The 20,876-nt window shown below is 35.2% G+C and overlaps 1 protein-coding gene across 1 annotated transcript in view; it reads left to right on the top strand.

The window, feature by feature from the left end:
* ADGRG6 (adhesion G protein-coupled receptor G6) overlaps positions 1 to 20,876 on the top strand; it is a 168,879-nt gene that overhangs the window by 86,464 nt on the left and 61,539 nt on the right. Inside the window, 2 exon segments of the mRNA XM_036768775.1 lie at positions 6,129 to 6,197; positions 16,738 to 16,823. Of these exon segments, the coding sequence (XP_036624670.1) occupies positions 6,129 to 6,197; positions 16,738 to 16,823 (155 nt within the window).

Genomic DNA, 20,876 nt, shown 5'->3' with positions numbered 1-20,876 from the left:
TTCAGTAGCTAAGTCACATTTTACGACGTTTCTCTATGTGTGTACAGGTACATATAAGTACAATGCTCACTATATATGTGCTCACTATATATGTGTATATAAATACACACAAATGAATATTCTTCAGTATACCCTGCTTGATAAGCATAAATTTGTAGATATACCATGGATAAAGTTCATAAGCTTGCTAAAGTCCCTAAGCTGACTTATGTCTATCATTGATCAGAAAGTTAATACATTGTATATGTATTGATAATTTTATTCTTGACTTAATCATTTACTGAAAAGATTGCTCCTTCTTAAGGATTGGAGCATTTTGACTCAATGAATTCTGAAAGCTCATGTGAACCCTAATTTACTTTTCATTAAAAATATTATGATATATTAGATTTTTCCCCTTATAAATTTTTGCACCTGCCTATCAGAACTCCTTTCTCTAACCAACATTCCCCAAACTAATTTGACTAAGGAACACTTTGAAATATATTGAAGGAACCCATACATGCCAATCAGGGAAGTGGGCAGTTCAGAGACGTTGCCCTGATAAGGGAGGATTAGGAAAATCTTGGCATAACCAAAATGAAAAAGTATACTATTTTACATTTATGGTAGACTTTAAGGTCCCCAAAGGTCTTTTCTCACAGCAACCCTTTGGAATACATGTGCAAATATTGGCCATTCCCAGTTTATAGATGAAGAAAGGTCAGAGAGGTAAAGGGACTACTGACTCACAGTCTCCCAGTTTGTATGACCCTTTCCTGGTCAAAAAATCTTTTCTTTCCATCCAGCCATCCCAGATAGCCATCATTTTATCTCTCTCTTTTGTTTCATGGCTAAATTCCTTGAGAATTTTTTCTTTTCTCTTACTCTCTTATTAACTCTCCAAAGTATGGTTTACATTCTGATCACTCAACTGAAACAGCTTTCTCCAAAGTTACCAGTATTCTCTTAATTGCCAGATTAAATGGCCTTTTTTCAATTTCCATCCTTCTTGACCTCTTTGTAGCATTGGACCACTTTCTCTTTGACACTCTCTTCTATCTCAGTTTTGTGACATTGTTTTCTACCTGTCTAACTGCCTTTCGGTCTCTTTTGCTTGATCTTCATCCAGACAATGCCTGCTTTCTCTGGGGCACTGATCTGAGCCCTCTTCTCTTCATACATATGTGTGTGTGCATACACACATATGTAGGTATGTACATATGTGTGTCTATGTGTATATATACATGCATATATGTATATATGTGTGTGTCCAAAATTGATTTCATTATCTTTTCCTCCAAATCCTCTCCTCTTTAATTTCTCTATTAATGTAGAAAGCACTACCATCCTCTTAGTTAGCCAGAGTCTCAACCTAAATGTCATCCTCAACTCTTCACTCTCTCGCATTCCATATCCAATATATTTTCAAGTCCTGTCAATTCTACTTTCCTAATACCTCTCATGTATACTCCATTCTCTTCTCTGATGCTGCCACCATCCTGATGCTGCCTCACAAATCTCTTCCAAATTTCTAGTCTATCCTTCACTTAGCTGTTAAGGAATCTTCTAACTAGTTCACCACCACCCTTCAATAAACTCCAGTGGCTCCCTATTGCCTCAAGGATCAAATAAAAAGTTCTCTGTTTTGCATCCAAAATCCTTCATAATCTGATTCCTCCTGCCTTTCTAGTCTCCTTACACCATTCTCTTCTCTACTTCCTTACAATCTAGTGACTTTGGCCTTCTTTGATATTATTTGCACAAAACTTTCCTCACTCTGTATTTGTACTGGTCATCCCCTTGCCTGTAATTCTCTCACTTAACATCTCCACCTCTTGGTTTTCCTGGCTTTCTTCAAGTTTCATTAAAAAATCCCACATTCTGTAAGAAGCATTTCCGTGTTCCCTTTAATATGGATACCATCTTTCTGAGATTATCTCCAATTTATTCTGTATATATCTTGTTTGGACATAGATATCTGCATGTTGTCTCCCTTCCCCCTTAGACTGTGAGCTTCTTGAAGGCAAGAATTAACCCCCACCTCAACCTTGTTTTGTATTCCTAGTGCTTAACATAATGTCTTGCAAATAGGAGGCACAGAAATGTTTCTAGACTTGACTTGATATATTGGATTCAGCATTCAAACTCATTTCTCTGAACTTTGTCTACTGTTCTTCCTGCCCCACCAGACTGAGCAAATTAAGCCTATTTTCATACTGAAAAAAAAAGTTTGCATGTAATCATTTATGCTATACATATGTACTATATAGCATATAATTTTATTTTAGACATTGTAGAAGGAAACTACTGCTAGTACAAAAATTTTCTCACAATAATTCTTTTCATTATTTTTTGAGCCCCAGACTGCTGCAGAACAGCCTGGGTAACATTGCTCTAGCTTATGCCACTTTTCACTTAGACCATCTCAGATTTTCTTTTCTTCCCTCTAGGGGAGAAACATTATCTCCTTTCTTTTTTCAACTTTACTAAATATCCTCAGAAGTTCAGTTTTAATGAGTTCAGCTTTTTATTTTTTATTTTTTTTATATCAGGACAGCCCAAAGATTTTAGCAGACTTCATCATTTTACTTCTGTAAAATACTTTGTTCTTTGGAATTGTGCAGCCTTCCTTTAAATAGCAATTACATGCAAGGATAATTTTTCCACTGAACATGATGCTCTATAAATTATGTAGAATAGTTCCTAAATTTTGTGAAAATCTCTCTCTCTCTCTCTCTCTCTCTCTCTCTCTCTCTCTCTCTCTCTTCCTTTCTTTTTCTTCTCCCTTCCTCTCCCTTCCCTGCTCAGGCTGCAAGTGCAGTAGTTACTCATAGGCTTAATCCAGTCACTGATGAAGTTTTAACTTGCTACTTTTTTGTTACCTGGACCCTTCTATTCCTCCTCAAGCAGCTTAGGGGCTTAACCTATTTTTGCCAGACTTAGTGTGGACATCTGATCATCTTTAGCTGCGCCATAGCTCAGAACTCCTAAACTCAATCTGTCCACCACCCTCAGGTTCCCCAGTAGCAGAGATTACAGGCATAATAAGCCCAGTGGTTGCTGTTGTTGATGTTATTGAATCTTTAGGAGGAAAAAGAGAGACAGAGACCCAGGGGAGGGGGGGGGAGGAGGAGAGGGGGAAAAGGGGAGAAGGGGAGAGGGGAAGAGAGGGGGGGGAGGGAGGGAGAGAGAGAGGGAGAGAGGAAGAGAGGGGGAGGGGGAGGGGGAGAGGGAGAGGGAGGTTTGCTGTTGGTCTTTTACCAGTGATTTGGAGTCAGTGTGTTCATGAAAATCCATCTGCAAATGTTGCAGCTGATATTAAGCAGATATCTTTATTGCATCAACAGAACAAAAGGGACAAAAATATATTAATTCTGGGGGTGCTAATGGAAACAAACACGTAAGAGCCAGTTTCTCAAAGCCCTCCATTGATGCTTAGTGTTTTGATGTCCTCCAGGGAGGATTATCTTGATTAATTCCCTAATAGTCTTCTGTTTTGTAAATCTGTTAGCCAAGGAAAGTTGACAGGAACAAAATTACACCTTCTGTTTTTGGTTTCATTAATAGTGACTTGGGCAGGATGCCTTTTAGGTGCAAATATTCTAAAAGTGGAACAGGGTTGAAATTTAAAAGTTCTGGAAAGCCAATTTTACTTAATGGTCTAAATAGGATCATTGTTTTAGAACTGGAAGGGACCTTAGAGATATCTAATTTAATCCCTTCCTTTTACAAATGGGGAAACTGAGATGAAGTGTTTTATCCAAAGTCACATGGATTCTAAGTATAAACAGTTTCGTGTTTTAAAAAGGTAGAATACCTGATTTCCCGTTATTGTATTAACTGGCATTAAATTATAGAACCATGACTCTGTAGCTAGAATAAACCTCGGAGGCCTTCTTGTCAAACCCCTTTATTTTGCAGGTGAGGAAAATGAGGCCCAGAGGTGAAATATCTTGCTCAAAATTACAAAGGTGGCAGAGCTAAGTTTTGAACTTGATCTTCCGATTCAATCTCTAGCGTCCTTTCTACTGTGCCATTCTGAATCGTTATCATTAAAAATAATTTCACCTAGATTTCATGAGATTTTATGTAATAACTGAGATTGAAAGACATTATAGAATTTTTCCAGAGCGAAGTATTCATTTTACAAGTGAAGAAACTGAGGATCAGACGGATTGTCATCTGTCCAAGGTCACCTGGTTAGTAAGTGATTCAGCCATGACTTAACCCCAGTTCTCTTGACTCATGGTCCGGTGTCCTTTTGATTTCAGCATATGCTCACCATTGATACTGTGGATGACTGAAGAGTATATGTTAGACATGTATGGCACTGTGCCAGATACAGCATATAATGAATAAAATAGAGATGACCTCAGTGGATCTAATAATCTTAGACAATGTCCTTATTTTAAAACTTGAGATTGAGATGTTAGGATACTTCTAGTTTAACATCTAGAAACGGAAAGTGTCAAACCATTCAAAAATAATGATGATTCAAGGGGAATAGTTAAAGAAATTACATTAAATCAAGCCCTTTTTACTCTTTCCTTCCTTCCTGCTTCAAATACTTTATTGAGGTGGAAATATAGTTTCTGAATTGATCCCCTATAACATCGCCTCCCTTCTCATTCCCCTTTATTTCTTTTAACCATTACTATGATGGAGCCAGGGCCAACCTAGGGACTCAGAGACCTCTACCTACCTGGAATGTTAAGTTTAGGGAACAAAAAAATCTGTTTGGCTGGAATCTAGAATGGGTGAATGGGAGTCATGCACAGTAAGCCTGGAGAGGAAGTCTGGGTACAAATTGTGAAGGGTTTTAAATGCTAAGCTGAGGAGTTTGCATTTTATTCTAAGGCAATAGGAAGCCAATGAAGGTTCTTCAGCAGGGGAATATTTTGGCTAAATTCATATTGGAGAATGGATCGGCGCCTCCCCCATTCAGCCTCTTCAGCCAATTTCGGTGGCTTAAATCAAATCCTCGTGATACTCAGAACAATTCACTAAATTTCCCCTATGAAATAAACAGCCCTTAATTTAATCATCCTTTGGTCTCTAAATAGTTATGATTTTCATTTTGTGAGGTTTACTAGCAAGTCTTAAAGCAGTTATATGCAAATGAACTGAGGGATCATAATGCCCTGTATCTCTAAGTTCTCAAAATGGTCCTCCATCTCATTGTGTCTTTAAATTGAAGTTTTGCATACTCACATATTATCTGTTTTTGATAGATAAAAATTCATTCTTTACCCCCTTTCAACCATCAAGCTATTCACATACAAATAAGGTATTATTCTATATCCTGTAGAAGATGATTTAAGCTGTTAAATTTATTCCATAGTTCATTTAATATCCAAGACTTCTCAAATCTCTCTTAAATATCACTTAAAGTAACTTTTTCTTTATATGAAAGTACTTTTCTGCCCCTACTAGCACTAAGTTTGCTTTATATAAAAGTATAGTACATCAATGGGACAGTACCTCACACCTGAAAAGGACCCCTGCCCTCACATATATGCCTAATTAAATTCTTCGTCTTAGTCTTGGCTGAACTGTCACCTCTTCCATGAAGCCTTCCCTGATCTTTACTAGAAGTGATTCTTTCTTCTATGAGTCCCTCATACCACTGTTTGAATCTCCCTAGTTATATAATCGTATTCTAACTTATATAATAATTGTGTATGTAGAGATATTATTAGGCACTTACTAGCCGTGTGATCCTGGGCAGGTCACTCAACCCTGTTTGCCTCAGTTTTCTCATCTACAAAAAGAGTTGGAGAAGGAAAGGGCGAACCATGCCAGTATCTCTGTCAAGAGAACTCCAAATTGGGTCACAAAGAGTCAGGCATGATTGAATCAATTAAACAAGAAGACATATTATTCCTCCCATTAGATTTTAAGCTTCTTAAGGCCAGAGGTTATGATTTTACATCTTTGTATCCTAACTCCCTAACACAGTGCATTTTTCTGTAGTGGATTCTTCATGAATGTTTGAAATAATATGAGCTCTGTTGATGCCTATTCTAAGAACTCCTTTCACTCTATACCTTGTTACCCTTTATTCATATATGTGTACTTTTAAAATATATGTATATATATACATACATAAATCAAATTTATTTAATGATTTATTTCTGTTTATTAAGGTTCATACCTGATTCCACTGCCAGCATCAGAACTCACTAGCTGTGCAGAACTGGGAACTCTTTGTCAAGGTAGGGATATGACATCAATTTGACAGTTTTGTTTTTTTCCAAACAACTGTTTTACTGTCATGCTGTTTTAGATAATGTTTTTGTTATTGTTGTGATTTTCAGTTTCACTTTTCTTTCTTTCTTTTTAAATTTTGTAAGCCAGCAACTAGAAAAATAGAAGGATTTTTGGAAGTCTTCTTAGATGTGTGGGTGTACTGTACATACGGTATAAAGAAAGGAATGCATTCACACACTCTGACCAGATTTCCATAAAGCTTTTACTATTTCAAATGTGAATGATTACATGACTATTTAACAAGGGTTGATTTCATTTCTTCCTCTATTTTCTTCTCAAGCAGATTGCAAAGGTCCTGTATTAATCCTGACACAGAATGTTCTAAAGAAGTATTCATGTTCATAAAATGAGAACAAATATTGAAAGTAAATGTAATGCTCTGCTAATTTAACAGGAGACAGCCAGATCATTTATCATTCACAATGGGGCTTTGATTTCAAAATAACTCCAGGCTTGCTCAGAATTATTGCTATTATTATTAATGCAATAATAATGAGTATTATTACTGATAATTATTGTGTTAAATAATAATTATATCATGTTCTATATTGCAGCAATTATATATTATGTACTACATAGCTGTGTACTCAATAATATATAATTAATATAATTATATTTAAGTATAATTATTATAATAATAAATTTCATCTTTATTTTGCCCTTTGTTGCTCCTAATATCCTAGTGACCCCTTTCATCTATATTCTCTATGGATTAAATGCCAGAAGAAGTACTGGATTCTCCCCAAAATGGAATCATTACCATGGCCATTTTTAGAAATTGAATTTAAGGAGAAAAATACGTTTTCTGCTTAAACCATATTTGTTATTACTCTAAAGAAAAAAATCAACATAAAGGTTCAAAAATTTTGGTTTTGATTTTTTTTTTTTACTTGGGGCTGAGAGGAAAAAAAACAACCTATTCTATTAGAGATGATAATGATTAATTGCAATTCTTGGTAAAGTGTGAAACCGATGAAGTTTCAGTAATGCAATGAATTATCACCTCACTACACTTAAACTGATGGCTGAATTTTATGTATTCACTTTTAAAAAGAAGTGAAGTGTGGGAAAGATAAGAGCTCTTTTATGGTATACTCTAGGAAAACCGAGCTCTGGCCAATGGGAGACTTCTGACATATTCGTTGGCATGCTTACCAACATGTAATGATTTTTTAAATGCACTGTTTGCATGTATGTATGTATACACAAGTGTGAATATGTATGTGAACATATATATTGTGTGTATATTTTATATGTGAATATATGTGTGTATTTATACATACATGCATTCCTTTGAATCTTATTACAAATTGAGGAAAAATTTCTCTTATATGAAAATGTATTTCTTCCCAAATACTTAGGATCATTTTTAAAGCAGTACATGAGGTTTTCATCTGTGAATTTCAGTGTTAAAAGCATAAATATGATGTAATGCTTTGAAAATGTCACCCTTGTAGGGATAGCACTTATATAACAGTCCATTGAATAGTGCTTAGTAAAGCTAGTTGGATCTTTAAATGATTGATTTGTTTCACATTTGTTTCTGATTTGGTTTTCTTAATGCTTGTATTTTCTCTTCTCAAGGAGAAAGAATCAATCCTTGGAGATTTCACTTTAGTTTTGATGTGGCACAGTTGCAATGACTTAATTTTGTAGAATCTTAGAATATTTAAAGTCAAAAGAGGACCTTGATGAGCAGCTAGTCTCATCTTTTTATTTTGCAGTTGAGAAACTGAAGGTTAGAAGGTCAAAATGATGTGACTAAAGTTCATAAAGCAAATTTGTAACAGATTCAGGACTAGAATTCAGATCTCTTGAATTTTAGGCCAAAATCTTTCTACAATGCTGTGATGCTCCTAGAACCTTTATGTATTTTTTAACCTAGTGTCATGCTGAATGATTCCATTTGGGGACATGGAGCCTATCACTTTATTTCTCTTCCTTACTCATTATCAAATTGGAATATGTGATATTTACTCTCTAGCAGTAGATGATTCCATTACTCCCATGTATGTGTTTCATGCCTTAATGAGTGCTAGATGCTTATCCATATTAACGGTCATGTGTTCCTTTGCAGATTACATCTCTCTCATCTTTATTGCCAGCTACTGTAAACTCTCCTACTACACCACCCATTGTCACCACTAACATGCCTGTTACTAATAGAGTCGATAACCAAAGGAATGGTAAGAAATAGTTCCCTTTTTTCTTTGTAATGTCTCTGAAACATTACCAGCTGTATTCTGACGGGAAAACCTCAAGGTTTCATCAGTGTGCCTGATATTTAAGATAAACAGACGTCTGTATCTATCTATCTATGTGCGTTATACATATATTTGTTATATGCATATGCATATATAGATATTCCAAATGCATTTTATTTCTTCATTTATCTGAAAGACCAATATGAACAAGGCATTGAATATGATTTTGCTCAGTGTGGTTCAGATTACCATACAATAGATCTTTGGTCAATCAAATACAAAGAATTCACAACCATTTCTCCCCATTTGTTAGTTGAGCTGTCTTTTGGAGAAAAGCTATTTTAAATTTTTTTAAATTAAGGGATCAGTTTTAGTGGTGATTTCAAAAGCATGATGTTTCTTTTAGGAATTCATAATGCTTCTGTGATTTCTGTTTAGAAACAATATGGGATTTTAATATTTTGTGTAACTTAATTTAAAAGGCTGTTTATATTGATTTTACCTCTCACTTATGTCAGTGGTATTTCTGGTCAACCACTTGAGCATTTTAATCAGTTACAATGAATGGTGTTTTACATTTGTTCTATTTTTTTGCAAGGGAGAAGATTTGTTAATCACTTTAAAATCCACAAGTACTTATGCAATCAGGTGTTTGTTTTTAAGTAACTTTTGTATCTTTCATGTATACTGTTTATATTTCTCATGTAATTTTTGAAATCACTGGTCTAACTGTACAGTTTATTTAAGAAATAGGAGAGAAAGAGTTACTGCTATTTTTTATATTCTTAAACAGACATGTTTACTGGATATAACAATCTTCCTTACATTCTCTTTGTAATGGACAACACAGTTCAGGTGCCCCCTTCATCCTTCTTGATCACTATATCTAGAAGAGTAACGTTCTCACAATTATGCACTATAAACAATATATGAATTATTTGTTTTCCATCCATTTGACTTATTGAAACAAAGACTCCTACAGATTGAGAATATCATATTCTCACCTGAAGGACCAAAATTTAGAGCAGAGATTCTTAACCTTTTTTGTGTCATAGTCCTCTTCAGCAGTGTGCTGAAGCCTACAGACCCTTTTTCAGAATAGTATTTTTAAATGTATAAAATAAACTAAGTAAGATTGCAAAATAAGGCAGTTATATTGAAAGAGGGAAGGAATTTTATCCCATTCAAGTTCATGGGTACCTTGAATTCTATCCCCTAGTTAAGAACCTCTGATCTGTAGAAACAAAATTCATATAACTCACTTTTCTTTCTCCTTTAGAGGTTGCATCTAACATCTGTAAGGACATTTGTTGGAACTGCGTACTATTTTGCACGAAGCAGTACATCTATACATACATACATACATACATATACATGCACATATATTTATATATCAATGCAACCATAAAGACAGTGAGTCAGACGAGCAGTGTTTTGGCATGCTTTTGTTACCCATACCAACAAGATTTATGATGAAGCACAAATTCCGACAGCCCCCAAGAAAGTAGCAACAAGCAAAGGTTCCAGTGCATATTTTATATGGATTCCAGCCAGTAGTTTAGAATATTATAATGGTGATTCAGTCATGTACTCTTTGTATGGACATACAAAAGAGCCTCTGTGGACTTCTCCCTCTACTACTGACATACCCTCTGTTGCATGGATATGATTCTTACAGGCCTGGACTTGGTGGAGTAGATCTGTAGTCATTCCTCATTCAATTTCTGAAATTCTTGAAAAAAGTCTTTGTCGTCATTCTTTTAGTTCTACTTTTACAACATCCATTGCATTTTGATTTCACCACAATAGGCAAATATATTAGAATCTTTTTTCCCTCAAAATTAAAAAGCTTTAAAGATCATTACACAGTAAATGCTATCTAGTGGTTCTTTAGCTGAAATACATTGGATCCATCTAGGTTATCTTTGTTGGGTTTTTGTTTGTTTCTTTTGCTGGAAAAAAAATGAGCACAACTATCAAACACAATATCCACTTATTAAAAGTTCTTTTAACAATGGACTGATTACCAATTACTTACTTTTTCTGTCAATAATATTCTGAAGAGAGAAGCCCATATGTTACTGTGTCAGATACTACTAGACGTCAAGAAGGATGAGGGTTGAGAAAATCCATTAGATTTGTCAATTAAAAAAAAACCATTTATTACTTTGGAGAGAGCAATTTCAATTGAATGATGAAAGTCAGAAGCCAGATTGCAGAGGGTTTTTAAGTGTGAAAGGAAGTGGGTAGCAGGCAAAGAATCAGTGGATAGATAGAAGGGGCATGACAGTGGGAGGGGTCTGCTGCAGAAGATAGGAGAGGATGATACATAATCAATTGTGCATGAAGATGGGTTGACTCTGGCAAGGAGAAGGGCTACCTCTTCATCATGTTGTTACACTGTAATGTTCATTTTCCTATTTGCATGCATCATTTATTTAAAACCATTGCTCACTGCCTCCCGTTTTCTGTTGAATCTTTTTTATCTACTTGGAATTAATCATTTGGCATTATATTAATATGAAAGAACATTCATTTTAAGTATACAGGATAGAGATAGACAGGACCTGTCATTTCATTAATGTAGGGATTTCCCAGTGAAGATCTTCCTTGACTAATAAGGGTTGATACCTTCTCTACAATTTTTATTCTTGTTGTTTAGTCATTTCAATCATATCTGACTCTTTGTCATCCCATTTGGAGTTTTCTTGGCAAAGATACTGGAGTGATTTGCCATTTTCCTTCTCCAGCTCATTTACAGGATGAGGAAACTGAGGAAAACAGGGTTGAATTACTTGCCCAGAGTCACACAGCTGGTAAGTGTCTGAGGCCATATTTGATCACAGGAAGATGAGTCTTCCTGACTCTAGGCCTAGCACTCTATCCACTGTATCACCTCATTCCCCTTTAATTCTTAGAGAGATCTTAAAGAGAATAAAAGGTTAAGTGACAAGGAATTTAAAACAAGTAGGAAACATTTTTGCCATTTAATTTCCCAACGTTATCTCTTCTAGTCATGGAAATGTATGACTCCTCCCCACCAACCCCCTTAGCTTGTGTTTATTTATATGACAAAATACCTTCAAGATTCAGAATTTATAAGGCAAAATGACTTGCTTTTTTGGATGACCATGTAGGATGCCTGTGCATATTTAAGGTTTCAGTGTCTGAAAGCTGTTATATCTCTGCACTGGAAACAGCATAATACAGTAAAACAAGTGGGAGCCCAAAGTTCAAAGCTTAACTTTGCTGGGTGATGTTATACAAATCACTTAATGTCTTCAGGCCTCAGTTTCCTCATCTGTAAACTAAACTAATTGGATTAGAATTTCCTTTAAGATTCCTTGTGAAATATTAGATACTTGTGAAACATTGAAGCTGGCTTCTCAGGATGTGCACAGGGAAGTCTTAGGGTCTTGCTGTTTTTGCAGTTGTGGTTTACCATGCAGAAGGGGCAAAGCCTTAATGTCCAAAAAACACTATATCTTAGTCTTTTAAGTTAGTATTACCATGGTATTGGTGAAAGGAAAACCACTTACTGTCCCAGTAGACATAAAATTCAGTCCAAGGAAAGCCCACTGGAAATGCAGCCCTTTTTTGTTCTCTTTCCTTTAAGGAAGACATCTTTGTTTCTCTCTTTCTATTTAAATTCAGTTTCTTGTCTGCTATTTCCAATCATTTCCCCTTCTTTACAATAACCTGGGAGGGGAATACTCCAGAAGCACACTTGTGATATTTAATAGCTTTCTCAATATCTTCTCAACACCATCAGTCTTTTTTTAATGTTAACTCCACAGCCATGGAAAGAACCTAAATCAAAATGTTTCAGTTCTACAACTTATATGGAATTACAAAGAAGTACCATTACTCATAGGTCAAATAAAAGACATCTAACTAATATGGGATTTCCTGAAAAGGGCCCTGGGACATTTTTTGGATGCTTTTCCTCAAATGATTCATACCAAAGAGTCAGGTCTGGATTCTAGTCTTAGGAGTTTCACCTGTTTGGGTAATAGATGTACTTTTAAACATTTTCTTTCAAGAAATGCACATTTGAGGTTCTACGATAATTCATGACAATGATGGGCTTCAGTAGACAAGACATATATCTTTTGAAGCCTCCATAATTTGTGAATATTTAACTCATACATTTTCCATTCTGACAGTCCCAGGAGCCATTAATCCTCTAGGTGAGGACAGCTTAGATTCCAGGATAGCACAAAGAAAATTGTCCATCAATTTTTCTTGCCATTTCAAAGTATATCCTCTCCAGTAACACATCATGGATCATCCATTTCCTCTGATAACAATGCATCTTCTGCTGCAATAAGCCAGCAAACGAATCAATATGCCAGAAACGCTACTTCCCATGCCTTCAAAAGGCATTTTATCTTCCTTATGTGACTCACTCAATGACCTTAACTGCTTTTGCAGATCAGAGGTTAACCTCGGTGTCAGTCTGTTCAGTGAAATGTAGGAAAAATAAACTGTTAGCTAGACGGATTTTAAAGTTACTTGTAGGAAATAGCTAACATGGCTTTTAGCAATCACTTAAAAATATTAGATGCAGTAAAATAACATTCATAACAGTTTCTCAAGCCAATAAACTAGTATAATCCATTACTATATTTTAGTTTTTCTGTCTTTCCACTTATTAACCAATATGACTCTAAGGAGGTGACTGGGTTTGTCAATTGGTTTCATTCTTCCTGTGTGATATTGGTATTATATTTTTATTTTCAAAGATAAAAAAGTAGGTTGGAAAAGATTTAACCAAAGAGAATAAAGTAGACAAACCATTAAAGAGATGCATAAACATTCATAATATTGAAATTTTTAATAATTCAAAAATCCTATAACATACTGCTTTATGTTCTTTTTTCCCCCTTTAAAATATCACTTTTAATCACCAAAGAACAGTTAGGTACTCTCCAGATAGTGGGAAGGAGTCATGCTTTTATGAACTTTCCAATACCATGCTTTAGGTCACCATCTAGTGGTAGCTTTTAAAATATTCAGCTCACTGTATTTGATAAATGTTCATCAAAATTCCCATAGATCCTTAAAATAGATTTCTGAACTCTGGAGCTTTGGTTTTCCTCAGATGCTCAGGACATCCTCTAGCTCAGCTGGAGAACTATATTGGGTTATCTGAAAGTTAGAATCCATAACACCAGATAAACTATCCCAAAGAAGATAAAAATAATGGCCTATGTGTGTATGCATATACACAATCATGTAATGTATATATTATATAAATACACATACGCTCACACATATGTATGTATGTATGTATATTGCTTTAACATTTAAAAAGTACCTTTTCTCACCACAACTCTGTGGAATAGAATAGGTAGTCCAAGTAATATTTGTTTCCTGCAAGGGCTCTGAGAGTCAAGTGATTTGTCCAAGATCATACAGTAGCACTAGAGGTAGGATTCCAAACCTGGCCTCTGTTGACTTCCAGTCCAGTGTTTTGTCTGTGAAATCATTCTTCATTTTAAAAAGGAATGTGAAAGCAGGCTTGTTAAAAAGGTTGAATGAATTGAATAGATTGAGACAAGCTGACCCATATACATTAAAACTACATATTTAAGAGTAGTGGTTATTGGCCTTGTTTGATCCTAACTCAAATGCTGGCATATCATGATGATGAGGGCTGAGGTTTTCTTATTGGTAGTTTTCGTACTTTTATTGTTCTATGCGTTCCTGTCTATAGTCTCAACTCCCTGTTCCTAATGTTTATCGTAAACTTACTCATACACACACACACACACACACACACACACACACACACGCATGCACTGTGTGTGTGTGTATGTGCATGTTCATTTGGAACTTCATTTTGATGTTTTCCCAAGGAAGTCAAAAGCAAAGAAAGTTGACTAAACATAAAATTCGTATTAGAATTTTCCATCTCTTGAGATATACCTTTCCCTTTTCAAAAAGGCTCTGTTTCTTTCTATATTTTATAGCTGAATCCTACAAAAATGCCAAGTAGAATACATCCACGCAGGCTTAGAAAAGTCTATCAGGCAAGTTAGAAAATTCAACCCAAATTAGCTTTAAAATATTACTTGATTTAAACATATTTACTGAGCACCTACTGTGAACCAAGGCAGTGTGGAAAATGAGATGTTATGGAGGGGATGAAAGGAAAAAGAATTAAAAGATCATTTTGATCCTCTTCTAGCCTATAGGATAGTAGGAGAGACAAGAGAAGAGCATTAATAACTTAAAGATGAGAAATAACATCAAAGTGCCCCAGGGGTACAAAGTATGATGTTAAGGGAAGAAAGACCACTCCCAGCTAGGAGCAGGCTTATCAGGGAAATCTTAGAAGAGGTGGCATTTGAGTTGGGCCTTGAAGGATGGGTAGGAATTGGATAGAGCAAAGCTGGGGAGTGGGGAATCATTCCTAGAAGAGAGAGCATCAAAAGAGTAACTTGAACAAAAGCTTAGAAGGTAGAAATTGCATGTTAAATTTCAGGGAATGAAAAGTGATTCCGTTTCATCCATTTATTTAAGTTGAGGCAGCTAGGTGGTGCAGTAGATAGATCACCGGACCAGTCAGCAAGTTCTGAGTTCAAATCCAGTCTTAGATCCTTAATCACTGTTTAAACCCACACAAGTCCCGTAAACTCTTATCTTCCTCAGTTCCCTCAGTAGTAGTAATAAGTAGTAATAAGACCTAAGCTCCAGGGTTATTGTGATGATAAAATGAGACAAGATTTATAAAGTAAAACAATATATAAACGCTATCTATTAACAGACATTTGTTAAACTCCTACTATGTGTGGAATATTCTGGTAGATACTAGTGGATGCAGAATTTAAATGAGAAATAGACTCTTCCATTTTGAAGATTATGGTCTAGACTCATCCTAGACTCTAGGCTGTGCAAAGAAAGTAGTCAGGGGTAAGATTAAGTAGGTAGATGGTGTGCAAATCATGGAGGTCCTTAAATACCAAGCTGAGGGGTTTCAATTTAATTTTGATAGTGGAGAGTCATTGAATATTTTTTCCTCATAAGATGACTTGATTAGAGCCGTGCCTCAAAACTAATCTAGTAATAGTATGTAGGATGAAGGCATTAATAATAATAACTAAAATTGGTCTCCTTAAAAGTTTGCCTTTGTAGTAGAAGCAAATGGTTTAGTTGGAGAAAATCATTCAAATTCCATATTTATCATCTTATTTTAATATTTCAAAAGATCCATGATTTGATCAATGAGGATATTCTCTCCCCCAAAGTAGAGTGCAGTATTCTAAGATCCTGCATTTAATTGTTGTGCCCTAACTCCTCATCCTTTCCCCTTCCCCAAAAGCCATCTCTTGGTGGCTATTTTCTGATAATATGCCTCTTTGTCCTCATCTTCGGAGAATACTCATTTCCAGGGCAGTACTAGAAGTCTTTCTAGCCTGTTAAAATTTGCCAAACCTTGGGTTTCCCTTCATAGCCTTTGAGAACTGGGGTCATCTCCATGCTACAAAAAGACATCAGTGTGTACCTTTGATAGATCTTATTTGGTAACATGCAGATGAAGTCTGGCTTTTTCTTTCTTTCTGGCCTTTAATCTGATTGTTTTAGTCATACTGAATCAATTTAACTAACCTTGAAAATTTTCAGTGGCAAAACATTAACTTATTATTTTGTAGAACTCAAGTCTATCCAACAAGCATTTATCAGTTGCCTACAGATTGCCAGGCACTGTCCCTTTAAGCATTGGGTTACGAAGAATTCAGTAATATTTTGCTTATCCTCCTTGTCATTGTTCCGTGTAGGAGAATTAGTAAAGTTAAGTCAAGTTATTACTAAAGAACAAAAGAAATCTTAAAAGGATCCGTAATACTGACTGTATATGTTTTGTTTAATCTTGAGTTTTTTCTTTTGTTGTTTAAATCAACTCCTGTCCTTATCTTTATCAAGTTTTTATATTTCAATGTCATCATCTATAATATGTGATATAAAAGAGGGATGAACTAAACTTAGCACATGAAAGAAAGAAGACAAAAACGAGAAAACAGGAAACTGTACAATTCTAAATAACATAAACAACTAAAAATACAGACTGTGATTTAATGACACAGGAATTTAGAATTAAATTTGATGGCTGAACCCTACCGTGGTTACTTATGAGTTTAAAAATAATTAGAGCTACAAAATGAAACAGCCTCTTTAAGGCTTCTTGTTTGTTTTTCCTATCACTTATATTGAAATTACATGTATGCTTATGAAAAGAATACAACATTTTTTTCTAAATGTTATTTTCAATGGATAGATGGCATAATTTACCGGATTTCGATGATTATTCAAAACATTCTACGTCAACCTGAGGTGAAAGTACAGAGCAAGGTTGCAGAATGGGTGAGTAAAGTCTTAAGTCTTTTTTTTCTTTCTATCCCAAATATAGAAGATATGATTTTCATCTTCTACCATAATATTCTAATAGTAGCCAAACATTTGTAATCGTTGGAACTCCTATTTCTTCTAAATGACCTACAGCTAATATTACATTTCTCCGTGGAGTTTGGGTTCAGTGAAAGGACCACGCTTGAGGACCTAGAGGGCTACATGTGGCCTTGAGGCCACAGGTTCCCCAACCCTTCTCTAATCCGTTAAAATTTCAAGTATCTATTATGGTGATAATAATAACAAAATCATATGCAACATCTTGTGAATAAGACAGAGAAAAAGGGCTATCTACGCACTTTGGGATGGGGAGAATTTGGATTTTTATAAGAAAATTGTGCTAAATGTTCTTTAAGTAGCAAAAAGGTGGAGGAAGGCAAAATATTTAATCAGAAAATGATATTTTTAGATTTCTTGAATCTCCAAGGGAGGATTGGTAGGAAAATGTAATCATGTTATCATTTTCTTTAAAAACAGCATAGCTATTAAAATAATCTAATTGTACATAAAAGTTAAATTGGAATAACAATAAAATAAATTAATATCTGAATTTCAAAAGTCAGAATTTAATCAAGAATTCCTTTTTAAAATATAGAATTTTGAAGATGCACTAAAAATAATGACTAATGGAAATAATTTAACAGGAAATCTTTAATTTAATGGATGGGTATACCGCATGTGATTTCCTCTAGTTTCATATATACATAATGACAGTTTGTTAGCATAAGTTTAAAGAAATTTTAATTTTTGTTCTTGAATAGCCCACATTAAATGTTTATCATCCCAAAAATTGGTTCCTACGTTCAGAGGAATGACTGACATTTTCAGGAGTCAAAGCACAATTCTATGGGGACCACATGACCCTCTAAGAAATTCTTTCATATACATCATTCATCTTTTTGGAATATTTTATCTTCCTTTTCTATAGGGTCTTACAAAGGGCTAGACTGAACAGGGTACAATATAAATGGAACAGATGTAGGCCTTTTATTCCATGAATTTTCAATCCAAAACCAAAAATAGACACCAACAACATAGATTCTTGATGGATATGTATTATGGAATGTGAAGAGAGATACAGAGCAAGCCCTTATTTACATTTTAACTAATTGTATTTTTCCACCTTTTGTACCTCTCAAATGCTTGGCAGTTTCACCAGACAGACAGACAGACACACATACACATACACACACACAAACACATAATACACATACACACATGCACACATACACAATACACACACACATATATGCATAATACATGCATATGTATGTGGCTAATCATTAAGGAACAGAGAACTCTAAATACAAATATACTGTTAGAGAGTTCTTAGCCCTTTGCTTAATGAAGATCTGCTTCCCTAAGGCAATCCCACATAATGCCAGGACTCTACAGTCTAGGCCCCAGGTCCCATAACTAACACGGGCACATCTGAGAAAATCAGAAAAGGCTTTTCAAGGAGACAGTAATTGACATTGAAGTCATCAACAAACTCTTTAAGTATTCTCTATGCTTATGAATTCAAGAAGCTCTCAGCATGCCCCGGCACATAAGACTTCCCAGGGCAGGAGAGCACAGGACAAGTCACATAAAAATAATAGACCATAAATGACTACAAAGGAATCTCACCTACTTCACTGAATCCCCATCCTTTTGAGAGAATCAACTGTAACAGTAGCACAGTAGCCTCAGCCTTACAAACACCACCCCAGGAGTTTTGCTTCTCCCTATGTAATTCTGCTGCCTGTAGCCGATGCCAGACTGGGAAAGTTCAGTGCCTTCCTTGGGGATGTTACCCCCAGTTTCTGCTTGCTGTTCTAAAGTTTAGCCTCCCTAGCTTCCTGAGTGTGATCACTTAGGAATTAATTTTTTTCACAAAATAACTTAAAACCTTCTTCTGGGCTTGGAATCAACTAGATGCGTTCAAATCCTAGTTGTGATACTTATTACCATGTCATCTGTGTCCCTTGAGCCCAGGTTTGCTCATCAGTAAAATGGGGATTAACAATACATGTAGTACCTACTTCAAAAGAGTTATTGTGAGATTTAGATGAAATAAGGTATGTAAAATGCTTTGAAAACTAAAGATCTGTAAGAATGTCAGCTATGATTATTATTATTACTATTATTATCTCAGAATTTGCTAGTGTTAAAAGACAAATCCAGCATAGTTCAGTGGCTAGAGAGATAGCCTTAGAGCCAGTAAGATCTGAATTCAAGTCTTGCTTATACTACATGAAGGCTGTGTGACTGAAGGCACTTGACCTTAAGTGCTCTAGGCTGTAAGTTATTGAGAAGATGCTGTTATGAATTAATGTGAAAACACATTTTTTAGCAAAACCAAACAACATATTTTAAAAGTCTGACATGATATACAATGTTCCACACCCATGTCCACTTCTCAGAGAAGTAGGGGGAGGTATCTTCTCGTATTTCTTCTTTGGGCAAACTTGGTCATTAAAATGTCCCAACATTTAATTTTGGATCATTTTGTTAATGTTATTTGCATTTACATTGTTATAGTCATTGTGTATATGAGTTACTTCTTAGCTCTACTTCTTTCACTTTGTATCAGTTTATGTAAGTCTTCCCATGCTTCTCTGTATTTCTTACATAAAATACCCATTTGGCTTGTTAGAGTTGAGTAACACCGAATCGGTAAGTTAACTGTCATAGTATTGTCATTTTTATTATGTCGGCACAGCCTAGCCATTAGCACTGAATATTCCTCTAGACATTTAAGTTGCACTTTATTTCTTCAAGGAGCATTGAGTTTATGCAGATGTTAAGTATGGCTTAGTAGATTGAATTCCTAATATTTTATGCATTTTGAAGTTATTTTCCTTTGGAAAAGAAACTTCTCTTTGTAATATTGCCTCTTAGATATTGTCATTATTATATAGATATGCTATTTATTCTTGTGGGTTTCTTTTTAATCCTGTGAATTTTGATGATGCTATTATCTCAGCTTCTTTGCTGATTTTCTAGAATTTTCTAATTCACTATATAATGAATTTATATTTATATATATATGTGTGTGTGTGTATACATACATATATATATATATATATGCAATTCATTATATAATGAATACATACGGAAAGTTTTTTCTCCTCCTTGTTGTTGTTCAGTCATGTACAATTCTTCATGACCCCTTGTGGGGTTTTCTTGGCAAAGATACTGGAGTGGTTTTCTTTTTCCTTCTCCAGCTCATTTTACAGATGAGGAAACTGAGGAAAACAGGGTTAAGTGACTTGTACAGGGTCATATAACTACCAAATGCATGAGCCAAATTTGAATTCAGGAAGATAGCGTCTTCCTGACTCTAGGCCTGGCACTCTATCCACTACACCATCTAGGTATTCTGTCTCTTCCTTATCTATCTTAATACCTTTAATTTCTTGTTCTTATTGCTGTGGCTTGATGCTACGGCATGTCTAGAACTCAACAAGAAAAGTGAGCATTCTTGCTTTACTCCTGTATTTATTGGACAAACTTCTTTTTTTAAAAAAATTTTTTTGAGGGTGAAAGGCAGGGCAATTGGGGTTAAGTGACTTGCCCAAGGTCACACAGCTAGTAAATGTGTCAAGTGTCTGAGGCTGGATTTGAACTCAGGTCCTCCTGACTCTACCAGTGCTTTACTCACTGTGCCACCTAGCTGCCTCCCTGGGAAAGCTTCGTAGTGTATCTCCATTGCATATAATGCTAGCTTTGGGTTTTAAATATTTTTATCATATTAAAAAAAGATCCTTCTATCCCTATACTTCATAGTTTGTTCTTTTGTGCTTTTAAATGTTATTAGCATAAATGAGTGTTGTACTCTGTCAAAGGATTTTTCTGCATCTAATCATCATCATCTGGTTTTAGATAGTTTTGCCTTTAACATGGTTGTGTCAGTTGCTTTGCTTAGGTGGAAGCATACTTGCATTCCTGTTTTGCATTAAGAATTTAGCTTTAATAACTTCTACCAGCAAGTCACATACCAAAACAAGGTGGAATAGACATACC

Source organism: Trichosurus vulpecula, chromosome 7 (genome assembly GCF_011100635.1).
Source record: "Trichosurus vulpecula isolate mTriVul1 chromosome 7, mTriVul1.pri, whole genome shotgun sequence".
NCBI lineage: Eukaryota > Metazoa > Chordata > Mammalia > Diprotodontia > Phalangeridae > Trichosurus > Trichosurus vulpecula.
The sequence above is the reverse complement of the archived record's forward strand: the minus strand, read 5'-3'. Positions and strand labels throughout refer to the sequence as shown.